We start from the raw sequence: 23,287 nt of genomic DNA, 5'->3' as shown, positions 1-23,287 counted from the left end.
ACTATTACAATTATTATTATAGTTATTACAAGAAAATAAATAATTTTCCTTCTTATTATCAAAAAATAATAAAAAAAAGGTTTTTCATTTTTTTCATCATGTTGCACCAACTCCATATATATATCGATATGGGATCATTTCAAATATTTACAGAAAAGAAAAATAAAAACTGAAAATTACGTTTTTCTCGATATCTCAGGAAATAATAGAGTTAGGGGGCTGAAAGAGGAATTTTCTTTTACAGTGGGGACATGACAGACTAAATGTTATTTAAAAACTCGTCGGGGACACTTTTAGTATGGTTATCCGGGTATAGCCTTTGAGATATTATTAAATGCCTAATCTTGTATAATTTTATTTTTTCTCGAGCACACATTTATAGCGATTAATAAACGTTTCGATCTTTGCCGAAGGGAGAAGACGGCGTCCTGGCAGCACGGGGTAGAGACATACGCGGCGCATCACGCGCTCGCTGGCCACGCGAGCGGCACCGCGGCGGCGATGGGTCCGCACGCCGTTCCGGGTCATCCGCACGCGGGACACCCGCACGCGGCGCACCCGCACTCGACCCTCGCCGCGCCCTTCTACGCGCCGAACGTCGCGATGATGTCCTCGTGGCGCACCTACGACAGTGCCGGGTTCCAACGCGCCTCCCCTTATGGTTCGTATACATTGTAAAAGCTTCGATATATTGTATTGTAAATATTCTTACACCAGAGAAAATTGTGACGAGAAAGAGAAATGTCATTTGGCCGCTTCGGCAAAAGTTACAGCGATAATATTTTCGACAAGTATGATGCGCAAATCAAGTTAAATGTGATATTAAATTATAGATATTTTTGGAATAGAATAAAGAAAACTTTTATATATAATAAATTGATATGTATATAAAAATGTAATATAGTAATTATATATTTAAATATTATTTAATTATTTTTAATTTAAATTATTAAATTATATCAAATATATATTATATATTAAGAATATTATATATATTAAAATTAAAATACAAATAATAATTTAGTATTTTAAATATAAAATAATATAAAATAATTTAATATTTTAAATATAATATATAACATATAAAATTAAGTATTTAAATATTTAAATATTACGTACACACTGGCTAAAATATAATAATGTACCGATTGAAAATATTTATATATGACATAAAAGAGCGCATCAGCTGATGTAGCTGAACCTTCCATGCGACTCCACTTCAAGTTTACCGCGTGAAAACGTATATATCGCTTTTCGTTGGCGTGCATCACGCGTGAAGTTCCGATGATAAACAAAAGTTATATGAACTGCTCGTATATGCTCGCAGCGATAAGATACGTAGGCATGCAATTTCCTATGGCAGGACGATTAGTTTATCGAAACCACAGACGATATCGCGAACGCGCGTGGACGTAACGCCCATGGAATTTTCAAGGGAACCGTTTCTATTTAAAATCTTCTCTGGCCAAACTATTCTTTTAATTACGAAATAAATTCCATTCTAATAGCTAAACATCATACTCACGTGATGAATTTTCAAACGATACCTGAAGTAAATCGAATTAACGCGCGCGTGAAAAGAAGCGTTTGATGCCGTGTGATTAACACCGACACTTCGTGATAGCATCACCGTTAACGGAATGGAAAATGGAATGGAATGGAAGGGAGGGGGAGGGCACTGGAGAAAGAAACTACTTTCCTCGCGGATGCTGCTGCTTCGCTGCCACGCACGCGGCAGGCCATGTGCGATGGATAAGTGATAGCGGCGCCTTTGAAGTGAGCCGGGTCGATGCCGCGGTCAAGTGTTTTACAGTAGTGGTGGACGCAGAGGGGAATATCGGTTCACAGAGCTCGCGGAGGATGCTTTCTCCGAAGAGAAGTGCGAGAATCGCGTCCGTCGCACTCTCTACTGTGTCTAACTTTAAATCCCGCATCCCTCTTCGAGACCAGATATAAAGACGCAAAGAACGGTCTTATCCTGTCAGTCCGACGCGCCACAAAGACGATCTCCTCGATTTACGAGAGGAACGAGTAGAATTAGAACGAAAAATAATTGGTGATACAGTTAACGTCATCGAATGTAAATTATGTAATAAGATAATAATTATATAATTTATAATTAATTTGTAATAATAATGTAATAATAATTATATGAATAATATTTATTATATGATTATATAATGAGATTTAAATCCTTTTTCTCGCAATTTTCATGATTTCTCTTAAATTTCTTTTAATGTATAAAAAAAAAACTTTTATTATAATTTAAAATATTTCAGAATCGGATCTTTTGACGTAAAAAATCAATTCAATCGTGGTCAAAATTGTATATAAATTATATGATAAATATGTGAAATTGTGATTAATGACGCCGTCGTTAATCGATTGAAAATGATTGCAGACACCGCGATGGACTTTCAATTCGGTGAGGGTCGCGAGTGCGTGAATTGCGGCGCGATATCGACGCCGCTCTGGCGAAGAGATGGCACTGGCCATTATCTCTGCAACGCATGCGGACTATATCATAAGATGAACGGCATGAACAGGCCGCTCATCAAGCCCTCGAAACGCCTGGTAAGTTCATCCATAAATGATCATGCGAAATTTCATCAATGTCTACTACACGTGTACTCACTTTTGTCAAGAGAGCTATTTTTTTACGCCAAAAAATTGACGTAAAGTTACATAGAGTGTCCGCGAAAAATTTGACTATTATTTTAACTTAAAAAAAGTATATATTGTTGGCTTATCAAGAATATATTTATGCAAATACTTTTTTATAAATGTATTAGAAAAATTAATTCGCACGTTCTCTTTTATATATTAATAAAATATATTCTAGAAAAAAGTCTTCAATTTTCTTGTATACTTTGTTTAATAACGAACGTACCTCAGCATCAGCAAGTGCGTTACAAATGGGACAGATGTCGGAATTTCAGACCGCGACGAGGCGACTCGGGCTGTGCTGCACGAACTGCGGCACTCGCACCACCACGTTGTGGAGGCGCAACAACGAGGGTGAACCGGTGTGCAACGCCTGTGGGTTGTACTTCAAATTGCACGGGGTCAATAGGCCGCTGGCGATGCGGAAGGACGGTATACAGACGAGGAAGAGGAAGCCGAAGAAGACCCCAGAGCCGAATGCCAGATCGTCGACGGGGGACCACGAAACCACCACCTCGACCACATCCTCGCCTTCCACAGGTCTGTAGATGTTGCATTTTTTTCTCTGCACACATATAACACAAAGATACATACATGTATAAAATTATAAAACATAGGGGAGGAAGAGGGGATACATAAAAAATTTTATATATAATTTTTAATCTAAATAACAATAGTTTAAAAGAAAGTTCTAATAAACCGAAATTATTACTTGCCAATAAAATTAATTATTTACATTTCTTATATTTATTAGAGATCATATCTAAATAGATATGATCATCGTTCGATATCTCATTTGCCTTTATCACAATTTATTTACACAACATTACGATTATTTCTCTACACACAGACTTGAAGAGCAATCAGCAACAGCAGCAGCAACCACATCAGCTCGAGGTGTCAAAGTCGTCGGGCTCGTCGACGTCGACCGACAGACCCGTTTACCTTGGGCATACTTCTCTTCTCGCCACCGGAAGTGTACCTGCTGTGAAAACGGAACCGCGAAGCTGCGACGGCGTCGTTGGCCAGCCGTATTCATCTTACTATCAGCATCCGCATCAGCTCGCCACCACAAGCGAACATCAGCAGCAGAGCTATTACGCCACCCAGGAAACGCCCTATCATCATCAGCATCACGTCACCACTGCGGCAAAATTACTCGCGTCCTCGTAATTGTATAGCGATCAAAGTCTATCAGAATCGCCTCGGCAAATGAATTCAAGCGCATTGAGCGACAAAGAAGAGACATTTCTGCAACATCAAGGACTAGCCAAGTATTCGCTTACGTCACGAAGTTTGTGTAATGAGTCTAAGATTGAATATTGATTAGAATGATCTAACTTAAACTGATCTATTGAAAGAAAAATGGCAAGAGGCAAAATGAATGGTTGAGACAACTGGAAGGATTCTTTTACGCAGGACTAGTCAAGGACGGGCGCGCAAACTGTTTAAAAATTTTAGAGAAATCAGTGATAGAAATTTGAAAAATGATATGAACCCAGGAGGAGAATGTATTAGTTCTCGAAAAATATATATTAAACTTTCCGAGAGAGAGAGAGAGAGAGAGAGAGAGAGAGAGAGAGAGAGAGAGTGATTACATCCTACACGGAAAGTTATACGGATACTTTGATGTCCGATGAAACGATTCAAGAGAAGATGAAATATCATCGATGCTTCAAAGATTTTGACTTTAGCGTGTCGTTAACAGGCATAATATCCTAATCTGGAGGAGAATTGGATCTCTAGTCAATGACAGGGATTATGAAAAAATTATTTGAAGGACGACGTATTTTAATATAATCACTCCACACTAATTTAACTATAAAATACTAATACGAGACGCAGCACATTTCCATATACATATTTAACTACGCGCTTCTTGCGTTCGTTCATAATATCCGACACACATGTAAATAGCTGAGTTATAATAAAATAATATAATTAGTGCGAGAGAGTGCTTCCTTTTTTGACAAAGGCGCAAAAATATATACTTGATAGAAACGACGGATTATCGGCAATGCTCATGTGCAATGTGAATAGAAATACGATGTTTTTGTATTTAAAGAATGAGACATCGTGTGTTTTTCGCACACGACTATTTTTCAGTTTTCTAATTTCAGACAGTAGTAATATCTCGATTATAAATGAAAAAGGTGCCTCCATTCTTTAAATGTCAAAATAATTTTTTAACTTTCTTATGCCGATTATCCAACATATTTTCCTTTTCATTACACAACAAATACGCGCTGCACGCACTATCCAGAGAGTACTTAAGTGTAAATAACCCCTATGTGGTAAACTCTATCGCAATGTTAGAAGTATATCTTTCTCGACCTCGGCAACTCTTTATTATTTTATTTAATACTAAAGTACTAAAACTGCATCAGGATAGTTAATTATAATATCATTCCACTTTTTTACTAAAATATATCATTTTATTTAAATTATTTTCCTGGAATATGCTAAAGATATATTATTTATCTTATCTATCGATAAGCATGATATTGAATTGTAAAATCGTAAGAAAAAAATTAATGAAATCCATTTTTCGAGGTGCAATAATTATGAGACTTGCAATAATAATCCTTGCACAAATAAAATACGATTCACTTGATTTAAAGGATAAAAATAAAGAAGCCTGATCCAGTCTTATAATTCATTGATTAGTAGCTCAAAGAGCTGCCACGGTTTCCTCACAAGCATACGTTTAGTTAATCAAGAGAATGTGAATCTTTGTGTATAGTTCCTCTATAACTTACTTTTGCAATGCGCAATAAATAATTTTATCCATTTAAAGGCGAGAAAAGTTGCGTTTTCTTCCGAACTAGGAAACCTATTTGAAATAAACTCGCGAAAAGTATAAATCAATCACGTCGTACTTCTGTAGCTGTAATGAAAATTTCCGTAAATTGTTTACACATGATTCTTTTGTAGACAAATAAATTATTGAAGCAATATGGCAGTGCTATAATTATATAATACGCAATTGATATGGTGATAGTTCTTCGTAGGCAAACGAGAACACTCAATTATTATTTGTACGTATCCGAAAGTTAGAAACATAACTTTAAACGACTTTGTATAATAACGCACGTAATATTATTTGTAAAATCCAATGTGCGTTTCTGACATATCTTTTTAATTGTATTACTGATAAATAAAAGAAAATAAAATTATACCTCCTTGTTGATTAAAATTTGAAACGAAATCATAGTAATACTGGAGGAATGAGAGATTGGACTGTGGATTTTTATTTAGCATATTTTTTATATATTCTCGTAAATCGGTATTATTAAAACAATTTTTTTTTAATAAAAAAGATGTAATCTCTTACCTCACGAAAAGATTTAGCAGACTGTTGACAATGAGTATAGCTTCTTTTTGTCCAAATAAATGCCGGATAATTATGAAGTGGACGTCTTCTTTTCCCTCGTATAACGTCGATGGATTGAATAAAGTCGTCTCATCGCGTCTATCTTGGAATAATAATTTCACGATCGAATAATAATCGGTTACGGTCGACCAGTCCACCGCAAATATTATCCTTCCGCGTTCTGACGTTCAAAGTGACACATCGAACAAATCCAATTCACCCCTAGTTCGTTTCCACTACCATTGCGAGTTAAACCTCCCTCGGACGGAGGGATGCGTCTTTCACACGTCCTTCCACAAGAGTTTGTCTTCGCTCGCGAGCCTGATCGGACACGATCGCTTAGATATCCCGTCGCGATCATCGACTTGTACATTCCGTTAAAATCAGGCCAGATTTGCGATTCTCGAGTCTGCAGTGAAATATAAAAAAATGGGTAAATATCTTTTTATGTTATTCAATTGTAGACAAAGATTAACATCTTGTCTATTTCGATAGTATAAGTGTACGAGTCAAATATAAATAACATTTTTTTAATAATAAAAGTCAAAATTGTAAACAGTTGTGTGCAATTTGCGAAATAAAATCTCACCTGAAATTCTTATCTGATGAACGATAACGATTTCTCGCGACACAGGGAGAACTCTGCCCACACCGGTGTCCTGCAAAGTGTGCGGTGATCGATCATACGGCAAACATTACGGTGTTTATTGCTGCGACGGCTGCTCGTGTTTCTTCAAGAGATCCGTGCGTCGCGGCGCCTTGTTTACCTGCACAAGTCTGTATATTTTTAAAAAAAGTAATTAAATATGCAACGTATATTATCCCAGTATTATTAAAAGAACATTTGGCGAAGATATATATCCTGTACAGATATCATGTATCATAATCATATCATAATCGAATCTGTAATTATTTAGATAGCGATGGCTCTTGCACCGTTGACAAAGCTAGACGAAATTGGTGTCCGCATTGCCGTCTAAAAAAATGCTTCTCCGTTGGCATGAATACAGCAGGTAAGTAAAAAATACATACATTTTTTTTAATACACTCTGATACATACTTGATTAGAGAAATCAAATTTCCGTTTAATAATCTTTACATATAATAATAATTATATTTTATATATATTTATATTTTATATTTGTTTAAAGATTATATATGTATATATACAGAGTGTATTAGATAAAATATCATCATATTTTTCTTGAAAATAATTAGAGATAGGGAGACCCCCATCATCAAAATCCTAAATAGTCTTTATCAGATTTTTATCAGATACACTCTGTGTATTATATAATACATGTCATCATTCGTTTGCAAGATAAAACTTTTAATTAAAACATTTTTTTCCCTAAAAAAAATTTACAATTGTCATTTATATCGTGCGTTTATTTTCAACCGACAATTGATCTTTATCGTTTGTTATTTTTTCGTGCTGAATAATATTAAATCGATATGATGTCCTGTACATATAAAATCTCAGACGGAACATACAATCACCGTCCACAAGTAAGCGCAATAAGGTCGAGCAGGTGCTAACAAACTCAACGAGATGCAAACAATGGGCTGTATTAGACACGTGCCCCTTCACCCTTAACCGCTATTCGGGAAAGTTAATTGACAGCAGGAACAAGACAACAAGACTTGCAACAAGACAATCGATGTCAATCTGACGTTTCTTTTATGTATATTCTTTGTATTATTTTGTGTATTTCATACAATTTAAATTTTAATGCTCAGAAATAAATCATTTTAAGGAAAAAATTAAATCGGTAAATAAACACAGACTGCGATAGTTATCTTTCTAACCAACCTTCCGGATAATCTTGTAAATAATATAGTGGTAGCCATTGCGATAACGTGTCACGTGAAACGACATCGAGTGTCAACTCCAGTGGTCAGCTCTTAAGTACACAAAGCTTATACACTGTGATCGGAGAATTAAAGCGATCCCGCTGAAACTGTCCGACTACAGACTACACTATTGTTACGCGCGCTTTCGTATTGATTATAACAAAGGCGTGCAAGTAAGACAGTCATGTAACAAAATAAAAGAATAAGTGAATGTATGTTTCACACTCGAGCGACGTTCCATTATTTTATAAATATTTGAAAATAATCTAAGCAAATCACGATTAAATCTCGGATTGGTTGCAATTGAGAATGCAAAAAAGAAATTGGAAAATATTTTTTAAAAATATTTAACATCCATCTGAAAAGTTATATTTTTATAAAATATTTATATTTTACTCCTCTTTTGCAATTGTAATAATCATTGGCAAAACCAGTTTTCCTTATACACTTTATGAAAGACAATGTTAAATTCTGAAAGCAAATTTTTTTTCACAGCGGTGCAGGAAGAACGAGGGCCACGTGTACGAACTAACACACTGTCAAATCCGCATAATTCTAGTCTCACCTGGAAGCCTATAGTCGATTCGTCGACGACTGCTTGTGCGCGCTTTAATAATTCCGGGATGTATTTGCCATTTAAAAATCCCGCATTGAACAACACTTTGATGATGAAAACGTTAAACGAATCTGAAACTGGAGAGAATACATTCTTACCTATCATGTCACGTCATATACAACCGACAAGGATTATATCGCCTGGTAATTTTCTTTCTCCGTTAAATATAAATTATTAAATATAATTATTTAATTATAATTTAATTATAATTATTAAATAAAAATTATTTAACTCGTAGCAGATGCTCTATGGAATCTTTCACAACCGCTTGTTGAAAAAATTATTAATAAATCATTACAGTTTTTTCTCTAGAAAATTAAATCGAGCTTGATAGTTTTAGAGAGAAATTCTGATTTTTGATAACGCATTGCGCGATTTATGATTGATTTTTTTTATCAGGCACGGCTATACAGTACGAAATATCCGCGCAAATATTCCTGGCGGCCGTCCGGAGCGCACGTCGACACCGAGATTTCTCGATGCTGAACGTGGAGGAGCAAAATAAGATTCTTCGTCGTGGATGGTCCGCTCTTTTCATTCTACGCGCAGCCACGTGGCCGGTCGATTTGATGAATATACGTGGACAAGACACAACGAATAACGACGGTGCAACAGCCTGCCTGACTGCGGCGCGATCCGCTATCGCAAAACTGCAACTCGACGATGTCGAGTTGTGCGTTCTGGACACATTCGCCCTGTGCCGTCCTGGTAAATAAAAGTTCAATACATAAATAAATTAAATAAATAAAAAATTTTCCATTTTTGAGCTTCATTTTCATTCTGACATCTACACTTTAAACAGTTAAATCACTCTTTCTTGAACCTAATTTGATCTACAATTTTGTTACTCATTTGTTAAATTTCTAAGTAAAAAAAAACTACTTATTTATTGTTTATATTTATACAAATATATAGGCTTACATACATCTATCAAAATCCTGTGGGATTCATAAATATGAAAAAATTAAGCTCTCGAAAATAAGAGTAAAATTTTGACTCGGATTTTAATAAGTGAAGATTAAAAATGCGTTATATTATATATTGTTTTAAAATTGCAGAGATTGCCAACACCACCAATGGTTTTCACGTAATGTCGCAAGCGCGAGATAACGCCGTAGAGGCGTTAATACGACATCTTCGACATCGCGACGATCGCGATAACAAATTGGCCAGGATTCTATTTGTCCTGCCTGTTCTCACCGGATGCTGTCCTCGAGAATTGGCCGGGGAATTATTCGCACCGATTATCGGCGATGCAGATTTGGAAAGAGTTATCGCGTCTGTGCGATAAGGTCACTGCAACAATGAAATATCTAAAATATGCATTATTTATCAGAGAGAGAGAGAGGCAAAAAAATTTAGTGGACATTAATTTATACGATCCATTAAAAATATGTATGCAATTAAATGTATTAACCATAATAAAATATATCATATGAAAATAATGTAACAAAAAATGCTTCCTTTTTTATTGCGTAACAATGACTGAATTCCGAGGCGGCACTAAATTATTTCGTATAAGCAATTTTACAATTAAATCGCGATAAATCACCGCTGTTTTATAAACTAACGCCAAGTAAAGTACGTTCTCCCGACGTAAAATTTTACATTCTGCACAACGGTCTCTGGAATGCAAAGATAAAGGTAAAATCAGAAATACACGTTGTGCAAATCAAAAAGGAGAAATTAAAATTCTGCGTAGATCGATTCGAGTACGATGGATAAATTGTTTTTCAAATAGGTAACGAAAATTCGTGACGTCGAAAACTTCAATAATGTTTACTTTATACTTCATCGTCGCTGTCGTAGCAATAAATGCAAGTGAGTATTGCCGCAAAATTTTATCAAGATATACAAAGAAAATTTAGACAATAAATTCAATATTCAACATATATAAATTAATTTCCTGCAATTCAATTATTTTTAATACATGTATAAAATGAATGTATGCGATAAATTCTAGTCACATCTACGATGGAAATGCAATATGAATCACAATATCAGATACAAGAAACAAGTAAGAAATTAAATCTTTCGGCTTTCATTCTTTCTTCACAAATAATATTTCATAAGCTATAACAATGTTTCGTATGATGTCATATTTACAGAAGCCGGCTCGAATACAGCAATATTGGAAGATTGTACGTATCCTATTAAAAATCAAAAACTAATAGTTTAATATACTCTTGGTTTCTTTTCGATATAATATAATTTCGTTAACATCAATAAACCGCCTTTTTTAAAATAAATAATTACTTTAAAGGTAAAAGCGATCCTCAATCGGTGGTCGAATATTACAATGTAAACGAAACGCAATACCTTTTCTTCTCTCAACAAGTGACTTGGGATGAAGCGCGAGTGCTGTGTAGTTATTACAACGCAAAACTCGCCAGCCTAGATACCATGGAGAAAGCCACAAGAATTGCAGAGTTGATAGCGGATTCTAACTTAGGTGTGAACATCTTATTATTATTCGAACGGAAATATTCCTGTCTGTAAAATAAACATATCGTTTTTATTAAAACAAATTATACGCGATTATTCGAGATCAGAAATCGAGAAAGCTTTATGGCTCGGTGGACGTCGTCTGGGAAATACATGGTCGTGGATGTACAATCGCGTTGGATCGCAGAAAAACGAGATACCTGTGCAATCAAATATAGAGGATTACCCACCCTGGGCCAGGGAACCGTCGCGACCGATGAAGGACTGCCTGGCGATAGATCGTCGCGCTCATTCTTACCCCAATTTCGTCGATCTAGACTGTCGTCTGCAACGGCCATTTATCTGCGAAAAGAGTTACACGAATTTTTTTTTCCTATTTTTATTTTTAATTTATACTCTCTCTATTTTGGAAAATATTGATCCAACGTAAAATGCCTCAATCTCTTTGGACAGGACCTGAAGACGGAGCCGGGAAACCCATACCTTCCAAGTGGGTGCGGATACAACGACACACGTATACTTTTTATCATGCTAAATTTACCTGGGAAGAGGCCGTGATGTATTGTCGTTTAACGGGCGCCAGGTTAGCGATTATGACCAATTCTGATGTCATCGAGATTCTCGCCAGTATCATGACAAAGGCACGGCCAGGTAAAAAGATTCGCAAGTTATGTTAATTTGCGAATTAATCATTTTACTGCTCAAGTTTTATAATTTATAACGTTTATAGAATCTGAGTGACATCATCATTATATTATACAAAAATTAAAAAATAACAATAAGTCATGGATATTCGCAATCTCCTTCTTGTACATTTCTTTGAGATATAAAGCACACTTTTAGAGTTGATAGTTAAATAAAAATTACAGAAAAAAATTGTGCAATTCCTACAATGTACTTTCGCGAATTGATATTTTACAAATATAAGCAGCTGTAGTTCTACAGAAAAATTTCAAGCGTAAAAGTAAATTAATCGTCAATTAAAATCTTATTTTTCGTAAGACTTCGAGACTGTCTGGATCGGAGCGCATTATACCTATGGGCAATTGATGTGGTTGTCCACCGGTACGAGCTTGGAACCTGCAATGGACGAGAGTAGATACTCGCCACGGATATCCGATAAATCCGAGAAGAAGGACGGATGCCTGCTTTTAGATCGACATTTGGATAATACGCCGAGCTTCGTCGAGACGCAATGCGACCGCAAGCGTGACTTTATATGCGAAGAATGTATGTATGTTTACGTTTCATCTTGCTCACCGTTTCTTAACAGGGTATCTACTCAAATCTTGTAAAAAAATTCCCAAAGATTCTCTCATTTTGAAAGTGTTTTTGTTTTCAGGTAGAATATTTTCAAGATTTTTTTTTCTAAAATACATTTTTTTACGGTACATGCTTTCTAATGCTTCAATGCCATTTAAGTTTTAGATTTACAAATGTATTGAAAAAACTGAATAGCTTTTGTTAAAATAAAAATTTTTAACGATTAAAGATTAAAAATAGAAATTTAATAAAAATTTTTAAAGATTAAAATGTTAATTCATAACATTTTCATTTTTTATCACTAAAAATTAAAATAAAGATTGTACATTCAATATTTTATTAAGACATTACAAAGTGTTTCTTCTAACTAGAATATTTAGACTATCTCTGTTCCTTTTGGTGATACGAAAAAAAGTTAAAGGCGAAAATTGTTCGATTCAAAGGAACTATTATCCTAATAAGCAAAAATTTTTTTTAATATCACCTTTTATTTTTATCATAGTAAAAAAAAAATTTTTGCTTGTAAGGATATTAGTCCCTTTGAAACAATTTTTGCTTTTGACTATTTTCCTATCATCAAAAGAAACAAAGATATTCTAAATATATGTTCTAGTTAGAGAAAATATAAATAGAGATATATATTTATAATTTACAGTATATATAACAGCAAAATTATTAAAGAGAGAATTTTTTTTTTAGTCCTAATAAAATTTCATGAGAAGTCTCTGATTTCTCCAGATACAAAAAAATTTCCTCAGAAATCCAGGCTTTTTTGAGAGAGTATACATCCCGTCTAATCATCATGACGATAAGTCAAACGCGTTTAATAAGCCGTTGAATGTAAATCAGTTTTATTCGTGAAAATTTTTATGTTGCACAAAGATAATTGCGTTTCCTAAAGATTATTCACATACATCCTTGATACTTTTACTTTAGATCCGAAAGACGAGCTTTACGATTGGCTAAACGAACCGATAAAGTTCACATATGATGACAGCATTTACGTCATTTATCCGTTGGAGAAGACCTGGCAGGAGAGCAATGCGTTTTGTAACGAACAGGGTAGCGTGCTTGCTTACATGAATGACATAAACGTTACTAATTTGATCGTCGAAGCGATGGGTGATCATCCTAAAGGTATACTATCAAGGCAATTAAATAATTTGAATTAAAATATTAAATTTATATTAACATTATTATATTAATATAAATAATATCATATTTATATTAAATATTTAATTTAATAAAATTATATTGTACTTTTATCTTCATTTCTTGATCAATCATAGTTGAAAATCATTATTTATTAATCTGAAATAAAGTATGTTTATTACTTGATTATAAAATTGTTTTAAATAGAAATTCAAGAGAGATGCGATTAAAATATTAGAACTGACAGTGGTTTATTTGGCTTATATAACTGTATAGTTTCCCTTTCATCGCCTGTAGATATATCTCACGTTTGGATCGGAGGGAATTTAATTAAGAATGAGTGGCAATGGACACAAAGCGGTCAAATAATCGCAAACGAAAAGGATTCCTCTGGATTTCCACCCTGGACAAACATGAATGACGAAGAACTCGATCGTTACACCGGTCATACGTCAACCTGCCTAAATCTGGACCGCAGCGATCACGTGAGGCCGTATTTTTACGGTCTCGATTGCGCTATTAAACAATCGTTTGTCTGCAAAATAAGTACGAAAGATATACAGTATCGCGAAAAGTATCATAATTTTTTTTTTTTCACGCAAAGTAATGAAACACGCGTGACATTTCAGTGTGCAACGTAACACCGCCTGTAAATAATGGTAACTGGATATGCGAGAACACGCCGGATGGGCTATCTTGTGAATTACGCTGCGACGATGGATTTATGACAATGGGTATAAAAAAGATATTCTGCACCCATCAACACGGATGGAACACCGTGAAAAATTGGCTCGAAATTCCGCTTTGTCTCGGTAATCGACAATTTTCAGATTTCGGCGCGAAATCTAATATAATAATTTTATATAAAATAAAAAAATTTAGTAGCGTTTTCGAGCGAAGCAAGTTTGATTACTCTGAGTGCGATTTAATGACGTTATAAACTCCGTCTTGAATTACTATATGGATACTTGGATTATTTAGATTAATCAGTGAAATACTTCGAGTAAGCGTTTGATTGATCAATCAGAACGAAGAATTTTTTGCCAGCAAACAGAATGTATTTATATACATTATTTATATTAATTAAATTCAAAACTCGTTTTTGATTGAACATAGATTCACGATAAATTGAAAGCGATCAAACCTGTTTTACTTAAAAGGGTTTAAAAAAGATTAATATTAACAACTCGTACAAATTATTCGTCACATTTTGCGCATATTTTTTAAAGATAAAATTTTGCATTTATTATAAAAATATTTCTGAAAATATATCTTGTAGCATTGGGAGATTATGTGAACCGAATTGTGAGATCGTTAGATCACGATCTACAAAACAGCGCCGGTTATTACTTCATTTTGGATCACGCGAATGAAAAAATGCAATCGTTATCGTTGCTGTTTACACAACAGGTTCTAAACATCTTTCCGTGAGTACCGACATTAATTATATTTATTTGGGATATATTGTATCAACTATATCGTATTTAAACAGAGAAAAGATATTTTTCTTATAAATCTATGAATAATTTGAACACAAGATCTCAATCATATTTTAGAATAAATTATAATCTCAAAATGGGAATATACTGCACGAATCCACCGATTCAATTGCCTTTCAATCAAACTGACACTTGTACCACATTAAGTATGATTAATAACGCCATGAAAAACGAAATGGATGACCAACTAGACTCTAATACCTGGCATAAGCAATTGTCAGTGTATAAAGGAAGCAAAATCGTAATATGTACGTAAATAAAGCAAATAGAAAAAGATGAATATGATACAACTTATAAATAAATTAATTGTATATTTAACTTAATAATTTTTACTTCTATTTTATTTACCTTGATAGTTATTATCATCGATGTAGACAACATATCCCGCTATTTAGAAATTCTCGCTCGCATGAAGACTTCTGGCAATCGTATTGTTGTGATCGGCTTAGAAGATAACTGGGAGATTTTACTCGATCTGGCTTCCATCGGTTTTGATCGTCATAAAAATCTGTATCTATTCGATAACAGAAATTTGATGGGATTTGAGACGATTATTAATGAATTGCATAGTAAGTGACGTTATGATTTACTCAATTTTAGAATTTTTCGCTTTTAGATTAATTTAATATGTTACATTTTATAATTCACAATAATTATACATGAAATTTTAATCAATAATTTTTTAATCAAATAGAAATAATTATTTATTATTCTTTTCCACAGGTTTCAAGAAGACACTAAAATGTAAGAAAATTTACAATATCAAACATTAATTGAATAATTTCAAAATTATTTGCGATTTTAGGTCCACAGGAAGAAACTGATCTTACGCATTCTGTAAAGAACAATAGCACTGCTTCGAGCGGATCTGATAAAAACCAGGATCAGGTCACGAGGACAAAGTCACAAGAACAGGTGCTAATATATATATATTTGAGAAAGAACTTCATATCCATTTTATTAATAATAATTACATTGATTTGTTGATTCTGTAAATTATATGCAGGTATCATCTGGAAATGAGAATTCAAAGGATCAAGGTTTAGAATTGGAAAAACAATCATCGTAAAAGGATAATGGTAATAAATGTAGATTCTCTTTCGCTCGATCCAGCCTGGATTATAAATCTAAAATAATTTTATACATTTCAATATTTTTATTTTACAGACTCGATCCCATCTCTGCAAAAGCTGAAACTCTTGAAAACCTTTAAAACGTAGAACAACTTGCTTTATAATAACAGTTTTAAAAGATGCAACTCTTAAAAATATAGAAATATATATATGCACCATATTATTCTGTCTATATGCACATAGACTTATATGTAGATCGTGTAACGCACAATTTGGAGAATATCTATCCAATTTTTGTTTTCTTTGGCACTTTATTAAATATATAACAACTTACAATATATACAAAGTCTTATGATATAATATGGCATATTGAATGGTAAATATAATTATTCTTGTGAAAAACGATATGTCACAATAATGACACACCATTAGAAATCTTACATAAACGTCGCCTTATATATAATGGATTTCCGTCTTTCCCAAACGGGTATAAGATTTATAGGCACATATTATTGACATCATTGAGTAAGACACAGTGGTATGAAATCAGAATAAATACCATTCTACATCTTTTACAAAAATATATTAAATGAATTGAATAATGATAAATAAAACATTACCTGACAATTGATTCTGTCTTTCGCAGAATTTTTAAATTCTTATATAGAATTAAAGAGATATCATTTAAATGAAAAACAATCGACAAAATTATAATCATTCTAATGAGGTTTCATAGATTATTAGCAATTAGCAATATAATAAATTTAAAAAATTATGATAATGATTAATGATATAATTATATCTGAGAAATATAATTTCCTGAATTATATTACACAAAAATATACATAATGAATAATTATTGCATATCCTACTTTGCTGTAGTGCATATTATCAAAATCAATTGTAAATAAATATTATCAATAGAAAGATTTAGATAATTATAGTACACAAGAATATAAATATATCTATGAGTTGCTAAATGAATTGATATTTTACATAGCAATCATATACAAGTTAAATAATTTGTCGTAATATAAAATCTTACCAGAAATAAAATTTCTCAGCTTGCATTATGCAGAAATTTGTTCCTATATAAATGATATATAATTTTTAATTTATCAAAGAAAGAAATGAAGAAATCTTCTATTAAATTATTGCACCTTGAAATACAGATTATTTGTACATACACATGTACAAATTCTAATAAACGTGTGTGTAATATATGACAGTAATTGTTATCATCAAAAATGAAATGAAATATATCATAATTGACTAACGAGCATTATAAAAAAAATTACTAAAAAGTAACATTAATTAACCTAAATATTTTATAATTAACAAAGTAAAGACAAAATGCTGCAATCTTGTAATATGCAGACAGGCACCATCATTATATAGAATATTACTTACGCACGCTCTATCAATACCTTCAAGAATCACTTTAAATAATTCTAATGAAATCGATTTGTTAATATGTTACAAAACTTACAATTAATGTAAAAGTATAACAAAGTATGAGGTTACGTGTACGCGATAAAAACTAACTGAATCAATAGTATCTCTTTTTGTACTTACGATATCTCTCCACCTCGGACTGTCTACGTAATTGATTTATAAGTTCCGTCGGTACATACCATAACTTGTCGACGTTATTAAGTAGAGCTTCTGTTACCTGACAACATATGGCAGCCATGTTTACTTGAGCGGTCAGATCGGTATGGTCCCGAGGATGTATGTAGCGGGGTGGAAATAACGACGGTGCCACTATCATCGCCACATTGTGTATTGACATTTTGTTCGATGCCTGATTTTCAATGACCAGTTTCAAGAAATTCAAAAATGCCTCCAAAGTACATCGATGTTCGACAGGCAGCAATAGCACCAGCAGATTAAGAGAATACACCAAGTCACTGGGATTCTTCACACCTGTGGGTACAAATGTATAAAAAAATATATAAGAAATTTTTTTTAGATCTTTTTTTAGTGCGCACACAAGATATCGTGTCATATATATATATATATATATATATATATATGACACGTATATCATATATATATATATATATATATATAAAATCTGCACTAACCATGACTTTGATAGAAAGCATCAATCAGTTCGACAGTGAGAAGGGGTTGCGGCAAATCGCGTAATAATCTTTTCAAAACGGCTGATAAATCGTGACATGGAGTACACTTAAACAAATTATCCATCTCTTTCGGTTTACAATAAAAGTCTGTTTCTAGCTCTGTACAAATAATCTCCACCTGAAAAATTGACAATTATATGTAAATAATAATTAATAAGTATGTTAATTAATAATTATTTTCCATTAAACACTCTCTTACTTTCTGCTTGTGGCCTCCAACACGAAGAATACCTTCTTCTTTTACTCCACGTTTTGTCAGTTCATTAAGAATCTTTTGAAACACTAATGGTATGTTATTCTCTTCGCTTGTTAATTGACTGTCCCTGAGCAATAGCGTCGATAAAGAAACGCCAAACAAATTTCCAGCTGCAAATATATGGATATATAACACAAGACACTCACGCGGTATAAAAGGAGTAAGTATGATTGTTTGATATTACGCACTTTTTCTCCGTCGTTTATTGGGTTTCCGTCTCGTGAGCGGTATATTATATTTATCGAAAATCGCCGTAAGTTCCAGCCATAAAAGGGGTTGTAACCTTGTAAGATCTCGTTGCGATAATAATTCTACATCTTGACGAGCATAATCGTCATCAGCTACAAGATTATCGGAAGACCATTGAGATTTAGCTTCATTGGTTCTGCACATTTCCTCGAAACTAAGATGACCGTGCGATGACGTGCGACTTAATGGACGAGCTATTCGATTTTCATTCGCTGGTCTAGTCAAGCCATATAAACTGCTGTGACTTCGGGTTACTGTTGCGTGACTTCCCGCACTTCGTCTAAGATAGTATGTTATTCATTATGACAAGTAAAAGAAATGTTTTGAGAATGATTAGAAAAGCAATTATTTGTTTTAAAATTACCGAAGAGTTGATTCCTTTGATACAGCCAATTTTCTAATCGACTTGGTATCTATGTGGACTGCATTTGTAACATTACTGAGATCATCATTATCATGTCTCTGAACTGGTCTAGTAATGTGTACCGTTCCCAATCTATGATAACCAGTCAGCTGAATCCCTTCTGTATAATATAGTACACAATATTTTATATTTCAAAATAAAACTATTGATTTTCTATAAATTATTAAATGCTGATATAAAGGTAATAATACCAGAATCATTTGCGACATCCCCTCGCGACCAATTACCGGTCCTCCGGAAAATCTCTTGTACAGGCGCAGCAGGAGTCGGAGCGGACACTGGTACAGAATTGAGAACTGTTTGCGGGGCACTTGGTGTTCTACGAACTGTTGCTTTTCCCTCATTTGACGTTCGATGGAATATAGATACAAAACTCGGAACACTAGGACTTTAAATAATTAAAAATAAATGACATATTGTAAGAAAAATAAAACAGATGATAATTATCTCAAACATTAATGTTTACAATTGTCATAATTACAATTGTAATAAACTTACTTTTGATGTGCATCTTCAATGGCATTGACTGTCGGAGGTGAAGGAGGTGATGCATTTTCCGGTGTTGCGCCTGGAATTGAATCCAATGAGTCAGGAGTAGCGCTACGTGATCGTGTACCCGTACTAGATACCTTTAAAGATAAATGTAATTAACAGATAAACAATATAACAATACTATAAATTACAGATTAAAATATTTGATATTAATTTAATTTGATATTATTTTAAAAATTAAAGATGTAATTTATTTATTATAATTTGTTAACACTTTTGAATAAATTTATTGACATACCTCTACGTCTTTAAAGACATCTCTAATGTCTGGTTTACGAACACGTTGGCGCTGATTGAAACGTTGCTTAACTGTATGATTAAGTGATCTCACGCGACGTTTCACAGCTTCTGCTTGAACTCGTGACAGAGGACGTAAAGCAGCACCTAATTCCTCCGGTTGTACCTCTCTGCCTGCTTTCCATGCTTCTGTTAACTGTCCTAAACCTGCTGCACGTAACCATTCAGCTTCTTCTTCCCCTTCTGTAAGAAAAATATACAAAATATTTATTTCATATATTCTAAATAATAATGTTATATTTATAGAATATTTACCAACTTCTTTTTAAGTTATCTCTTGTATAGAACGTTTTAAAGTTTTCAAATATGTAATTTAAATATATTATTAATATTTTTACATATTATAATACAAACCATCATAACTACGTTGACTACATTCTTCGTCTAAATAATCATCCAACATTTTTGTCTCCTCTATCATTTTCTGATATTCCTCCCAGTATTCGAGTAGGTGATTATCACCTCCTGTGTAGGTGGCACCATGTCCTCTATCCATGTTTCCGTTTCTCTTTCTCTTGTGTTTTTTATGTATATATATTTACCAACTTTAAAGAACCTTTAGAAACATTTAACAGCTCCCAACAGTGTGTTTCTACTTTGATACCTAAAAAGATTGTATTAATCATATCAGAAGCTTTGTCATTTTATATCTTATTCGTGTCTTTCTTAGTCTTAATCTTGAATGATTCAGAAAGATAACATTAGATCAAACATAGGTAAATGATATTACAAATATGAAATTATCTCCATAATGACTAATATTAGAAGCTATAAAAAAATTGTATTGTTTAATGTGCGTGTAACTATTATTATCATGCAATAAATATACTTATCATGCGGTAAATTTTCTATAAAATACATGCTATAATTTCAATAAATTCTTCAAAAATCTTTCAAAATTCAATCTTTAAACAATAATACTTTGCACACAAGCAGAGAAAACTGCTTCAAAATAATAAAGTAAATTTCTAATTTCTTATATCTTTTTCCTTTGATGATTTAATAGTTTTAGCGTATTACATATACAATTTCACTTTTTAAGAGATTGAGGTATTAAATATTCGTGTAACTTTTACCGTGAAAATTGAAAGTTTTGAAAACAAGACGAGTGAGGTGAAAAATTTATATCGAAAGAATTTGATCGAAAAAATTCATTTTTCTCAAAGCTCGCAGCTGAGTGGTACAAACAAATTATTCACGATAGAAAATTTTTTCCCAAATGATAAGTCGAACGTCGTTTCATCACATTCCACTAAACAGAGAAACTAAGCAAACTTGAATAAAGTCGCACACACGCACGTATGTATACATAACTCTTTCACACAGGTGCGATTTCCAACGCGCTCATAAACAGCGAACGTTTCTCTTCAACGTACATATGTATATATATAATCGAATATACGGATAAAAATGCGATAAGTGCGAAGTCGTCGGTAATTTATTCGTAACACACACCGTCTCTCTCTCTTTCGAATAATAAGAGGCATACATACATACATACATATATATATATATACATATATATATATACATATATATATATATACATATATATACATACATACACTTGTAGCGGCACGTCGCATGTAAACAGCAGCTCCCACACTATTCGACACACACACACACATACATACATACATACTTGTATATAACAAAATATATCTTACGCGGCAAAACATGAAAAAAAAAAAAAAAAATATATATATATATCATATCGCGAAACATAACCCAATTTGACTTACATCGACACTGCTGACGCCTTTTTCATGAATGGGATACACGCGTTGTCGCGAGCAGAATTCCTTCGCAGGGAGCCTTCAATGACGTATACAGGCTCATCGTGTTCCGAGGTGCAGGGCGATTTAAATGCGGAGCGAGCGAGAGGATGGTGAACACCCGTCCGTCCGTCCGCGCGACCGATACGCTTTTAATCCACAGAAGAGAGGAGAGAGATCCGCTCGCCCGTTCACGCGAGACTCGAATGCAATTTTTTTTTCTCGAGGCTAGCCGCTTCCGAGAAGTCCTATAATATATTCCGCGCGCGACGCGACCACGCGTCACATCACGTCGGGCGGGGGCAGGAATACGATATCGTGCGTGCACTCGTTTACGAGACGCGCTCACGCGCCTCTTCTAATCCGCGCTGCATGTTATTATTATTGTCCCTCCAATCTCCGAACACAAACACACGGCAAGAAAAAATTTATTTGAACGCGTTATCCGATGACACCTGCTGCGCGCACATATACGTATACGGATGTGTGTGTGGGTGTGTACGCCATTTTTGCTCCCAAGTGACACCTGTGCCACGGCAATTTCAGGATTGACGCCATCTTCCGTGTCGCTAAAGCAGAGAAGTGGCCGGATTTTTCGGTGCCAATATCCTTTTTAGAATATTACAATGCGTCGAGAATTTATATTACAGATTATTAACAATAAAACATTTTTTTGATGAAATATACTATACCATTAAATTTCCGCTGGAAATGTATTTAAAAAATATTTTAAAAAATTATTCAAAATTATTATAATGTTATAATAAATACAATAGAAATATAATAGAAGATAAATGACATAAAGCATTCTCTTTTTATCTCATCATCCATATTTAGATTGTCTAAATATTCAAATAAAGTCTTACTTATATCTTTTTAATTTTGCATTTTTACGAATTGAATTATTTAAAATTATTTTAAAAATTTCTAAAAATTACTTAACATTCCCCGTAGTTTATTGAAACACACGTATCCAATTATTACGTAATATGCATAATTTCTCGATTATTTTAACAACTTTATCTATTACATCTATCGTTATTTCGTCTTACCATATTTGCATTACATTTTTTTTATTCCGCGAATCAAAGATGGAATAAGTGCTACAGTAAACATCATAAAAAAACTGAACAAAATGTGATACATATTCAATCTGAATATGGATAAGAGAAAAAATATGCGCGAGGAATGCAACTCGATCAGTCACTCGTTAATGCAAAAACAATCGACAAACACTATAATTACGCAGAAAAAAACCTCGCTAATAATCATGTAAAAAATACGTACGCCTTTATTGATTTTACCTGAGCATTCCTGATCGAGCACCAATATCGTTTGCTGCATATCAGCTTACGGTACTGTCAATCTCACCAATTTGCACGCACACACATTGTGAGCATGAACACAAAGTAAGAGACTTCTTCGTGTTTACGAAGACGCACACATGGCAAGGTGATAGCCTTGTGGTGAGACACGCGCTTATATCGGGATAGCCATTCACAGATGCTTAACTGCGACGGTGAACACGCGCGCGCATATATTACAGCAACTTCATGAATCATTAACGTCGAAATCGAGACGCGAGATTCTCGAGGCGATCAAGCCGCCGCGACGCAATTTTCCGAACACTCGAGGAATGTAGGACGTG

The 23,287-nt window shown here is 33.7% G+C and overlaps 4 protein-coding genes and 1 long non-coding RNA gene across 10 annotated transcripts in view; 3 read left to right on the top strand and 2 right to left on the bottom strand.

Moving 5' to 3' along the window:
- Positions 1–6,004, top strand: part of LOC140674393 (uncharacterized) — a 54,856-nt gene extending 48,852 nt beyond the window's left edge. For 2 of the 3 annotated variants that reach the window (XM_072907893.1, XM_072907892.1), the window contains exons 4-7: positions 414–661; positions 2,402–2,574; positions 2,925–3,204; positions 3,515–6,004. In XM_072907893.1, coding sequence (XP_072763994.1) covers positions 414–661; positions 2,402–2,574; positions 2,925–3,204; positions 3,515–3,837 — 1,024 coding nt within the window. In that variant the 3' untranslated portion in view covers positions 3,838–6,004. The remainder of the gene's footprint in view (positions 1–413; positions 662–2,401; positions 2,575–2,924; positions 3,205–3,514) is intronic. The other variant, XM_072907894.1, reaches the window with a different exon arrangement.
- LOC140674403 (uncharacterized) lies at positions 3,144–8,952 on the bottom strand. Its single transcript, XR_012048207.1, has 4 exons — positions 8,457–8,952; positions 6,627–6,814; positions 5,999–6,446; positions 3,144–3,229 (listed from the first exon to the last, which is right to left on the bottom strand). It is a non-coding gene; the product is annotated as an uncharacterized lncRNA (long non-coding RNA).
- Hr83 (nuclear hormone receptor 83) lies at positions 6,420–9,875 on the top strand. Its single transcript, XM_072907907.1, has 6 exons — positions 6,420–6,470; positions 6,672–6,812; positions 6,955–7,050; positions 8,387–8,650; positions 8,907–9,215; positions 9,566–9,875. Exons 1-6 carry the CDS (start codon positions 6,467–6,469, stop codon positions 9,796–9,798), a joined length of 1,047 nt encoding a protein of 348 aa, XP_072764008.1. The 5' UTR covers positions 6,420–6,466; the 3' UTR covers positions 9,799–9,875.
- Positions 9,876–10,124: 249 nt separating this feature from the next.
- LOC140674399 (macrophage mannose receptor 1-like) lies at positions 10,125–16,136 on the top strand. The gene is made up of 18 exons (XM_072907906.1): positions 10,125–10,151; positions 10,249–10,328; positions 10,471–10,524; positions 10,616–10,648; positions 10,771–10,959; positions 11,060–11,305; positions 11,406–11,603; positions 11,955–12,182; positions 13,152–13,352; positions 13,665–13,913; positions 13,997–14,179; positions 14,647–14,794; positions 14,924–15,114; positions 15,223–15,435; positions 15,590–15,610; positions 15,672–15,781; positions 15,873–15,945; positions 16,034–16,136. Exons 2-17 carry the CDS (start codon positions 10,283–10,285, stop codon positions 15,933–15,935), a joined length of 2,373 nt encoding a protein of 790 aa, XP_072764007.1. The 5' UTR covers positions 10,125–10,151; positions 10,249–10,282; the 3' UTR covers positions 15,936–15,945; positions 16,034–16,136.
- On the bottom strand, positions 15,797–23,172 carry Conu (Rho GTPase-activating protein conundrum). Of its 4 annotated transcripts, XM_072907884.1 has the most exons (11): positions 22,944–23,172; positions 21,607–22,208; positions 20,219–20,468; positions 19,806–20,047; positions 19,514–19,644; positions 19,207–19,403; positions 18,956–19,115; positions 18,531–18,871; positions 18,286–18,452; positions 18,027–18,204; positions 15,797–17,865 (listed from the first exon to the last, which is right to left on the bottom strand). In XM_072907884.1, exons 3-11 carry the CDS (start codon positions 20,358–20,360, stop codon positions 17,489–17,491), a joined length of 1,935 nt encoding a protein of 644 aa, XP_072763985.1. In that variant the 5' UTR covers positions 20,361–20,468; positions 21,607–22,208; positions 22,944–23,172; the 3' UTR covers positions 15,797–17,488. The 4 variants fall into 4 exon arrangements, with proteins under 4 accessions (XP_072763985.1, XP_072763987.1, XP_072763988.1 ...); XM_072907886.1 differs by lacking the exons at positions 21,607–22,208; positions 22,944–23,172 and adding an exon at positions 21,179–21,321; XM_072907887.1 differs by lacking the exons at positions 21,607–22,208; positions 22,944–23,172 and adding an exon at positions 21,164–21,299.
- Between the last annotated feature and the right edge of the window lie 115 nt (positions 23,173–23,287).

This window comes from Anoplolepis gracilipes, chromosome 16, assembly GCF_047496725.1.
Source record: "Anoplolepis gracilipes chromosome 16, ASM4749672v1, whole genome shotgun sequence".
NCBI classification, from domain to species: domain Eukaryota; kingdom Metazoa; phylum Arthropoda; class Insecta; order Hymenoptera; family Formicidae; genus Anoplolepis; species Anoplolepis gracilipes.
Note: the sequence above shows the minus strand (reverse complement) of the source record. Positions and strands in the feature narration are given on the sequence as shown.

What these genes read in the sequence shown, in the direction of transcription:
- Conu (XM_072907884.1), bottom strand. Translation starts at nt 20,360, where the DNA reads ATGGATAGAGGACATGGTGCCACCTACACAGGAGGTGATAATCACCTA. An exon ending in TAGTCAACGTAGTTATGATG is followed by an intron (nt 20,048 to 20,218) that starts GTTTGTATTATA and finishes TTTTTCTTACAG; the next exon opens with AAGGGGAAGAAGAAGCTGAA. An exon ending in TCAAAGGAATCAACTCTTCG is followed by an intron (nt 18,872 to 18,955) that starts GTAATTTTAAAA and finishes ATACTATCTTAG; the next exon opens with ACGAAGTGCGGGAAGTCACG.
- Hr83 (XM_072907907.1), top strand. An exon ending in CGCCTTGTTTACCTGCACAA is followed by an intron (nt 6,813 to 6,954) that starts GTCTGTATATTT and finishes GTAATTATTTAG; the next exon opens with ATAGCGATGGCTCTTGCACC. An exon ending in ATTCGCCCTGTGCCGTCCTG is followed by an intron (nt 9,216 to 9,565) that starts GTAAATAAAAGT and finishes TTAAAATTGCAG; the next exon opens with AGATTGCCAACACCACCAAT.
- LOC140674399 (XM_072907906.1), top strand. Translation starts at nt 10,283, where the DNA reads ATGTTTACTTTATACTTCATCGTCGCTGTCGTAGCAATAAATGCAA. An exon ending in GCCATTTATCTGCGAAAAGA is followed by an intron (nt 11,306 to 11,405) that starts GTTACACGAATT and finishes CTCTTTGGACAG; the next exon opens with GACCTGAAGACGGAGCCGGG. An exon ending in CATGACAAAGGCACGGCCAG is followed by an intron (nt 11,604 to 11,954) that starts GTAAAAAGATTC and finishes ATTTTTCGTAAG; the next exon opens with ACTTCGAGACTGTCTGGATC.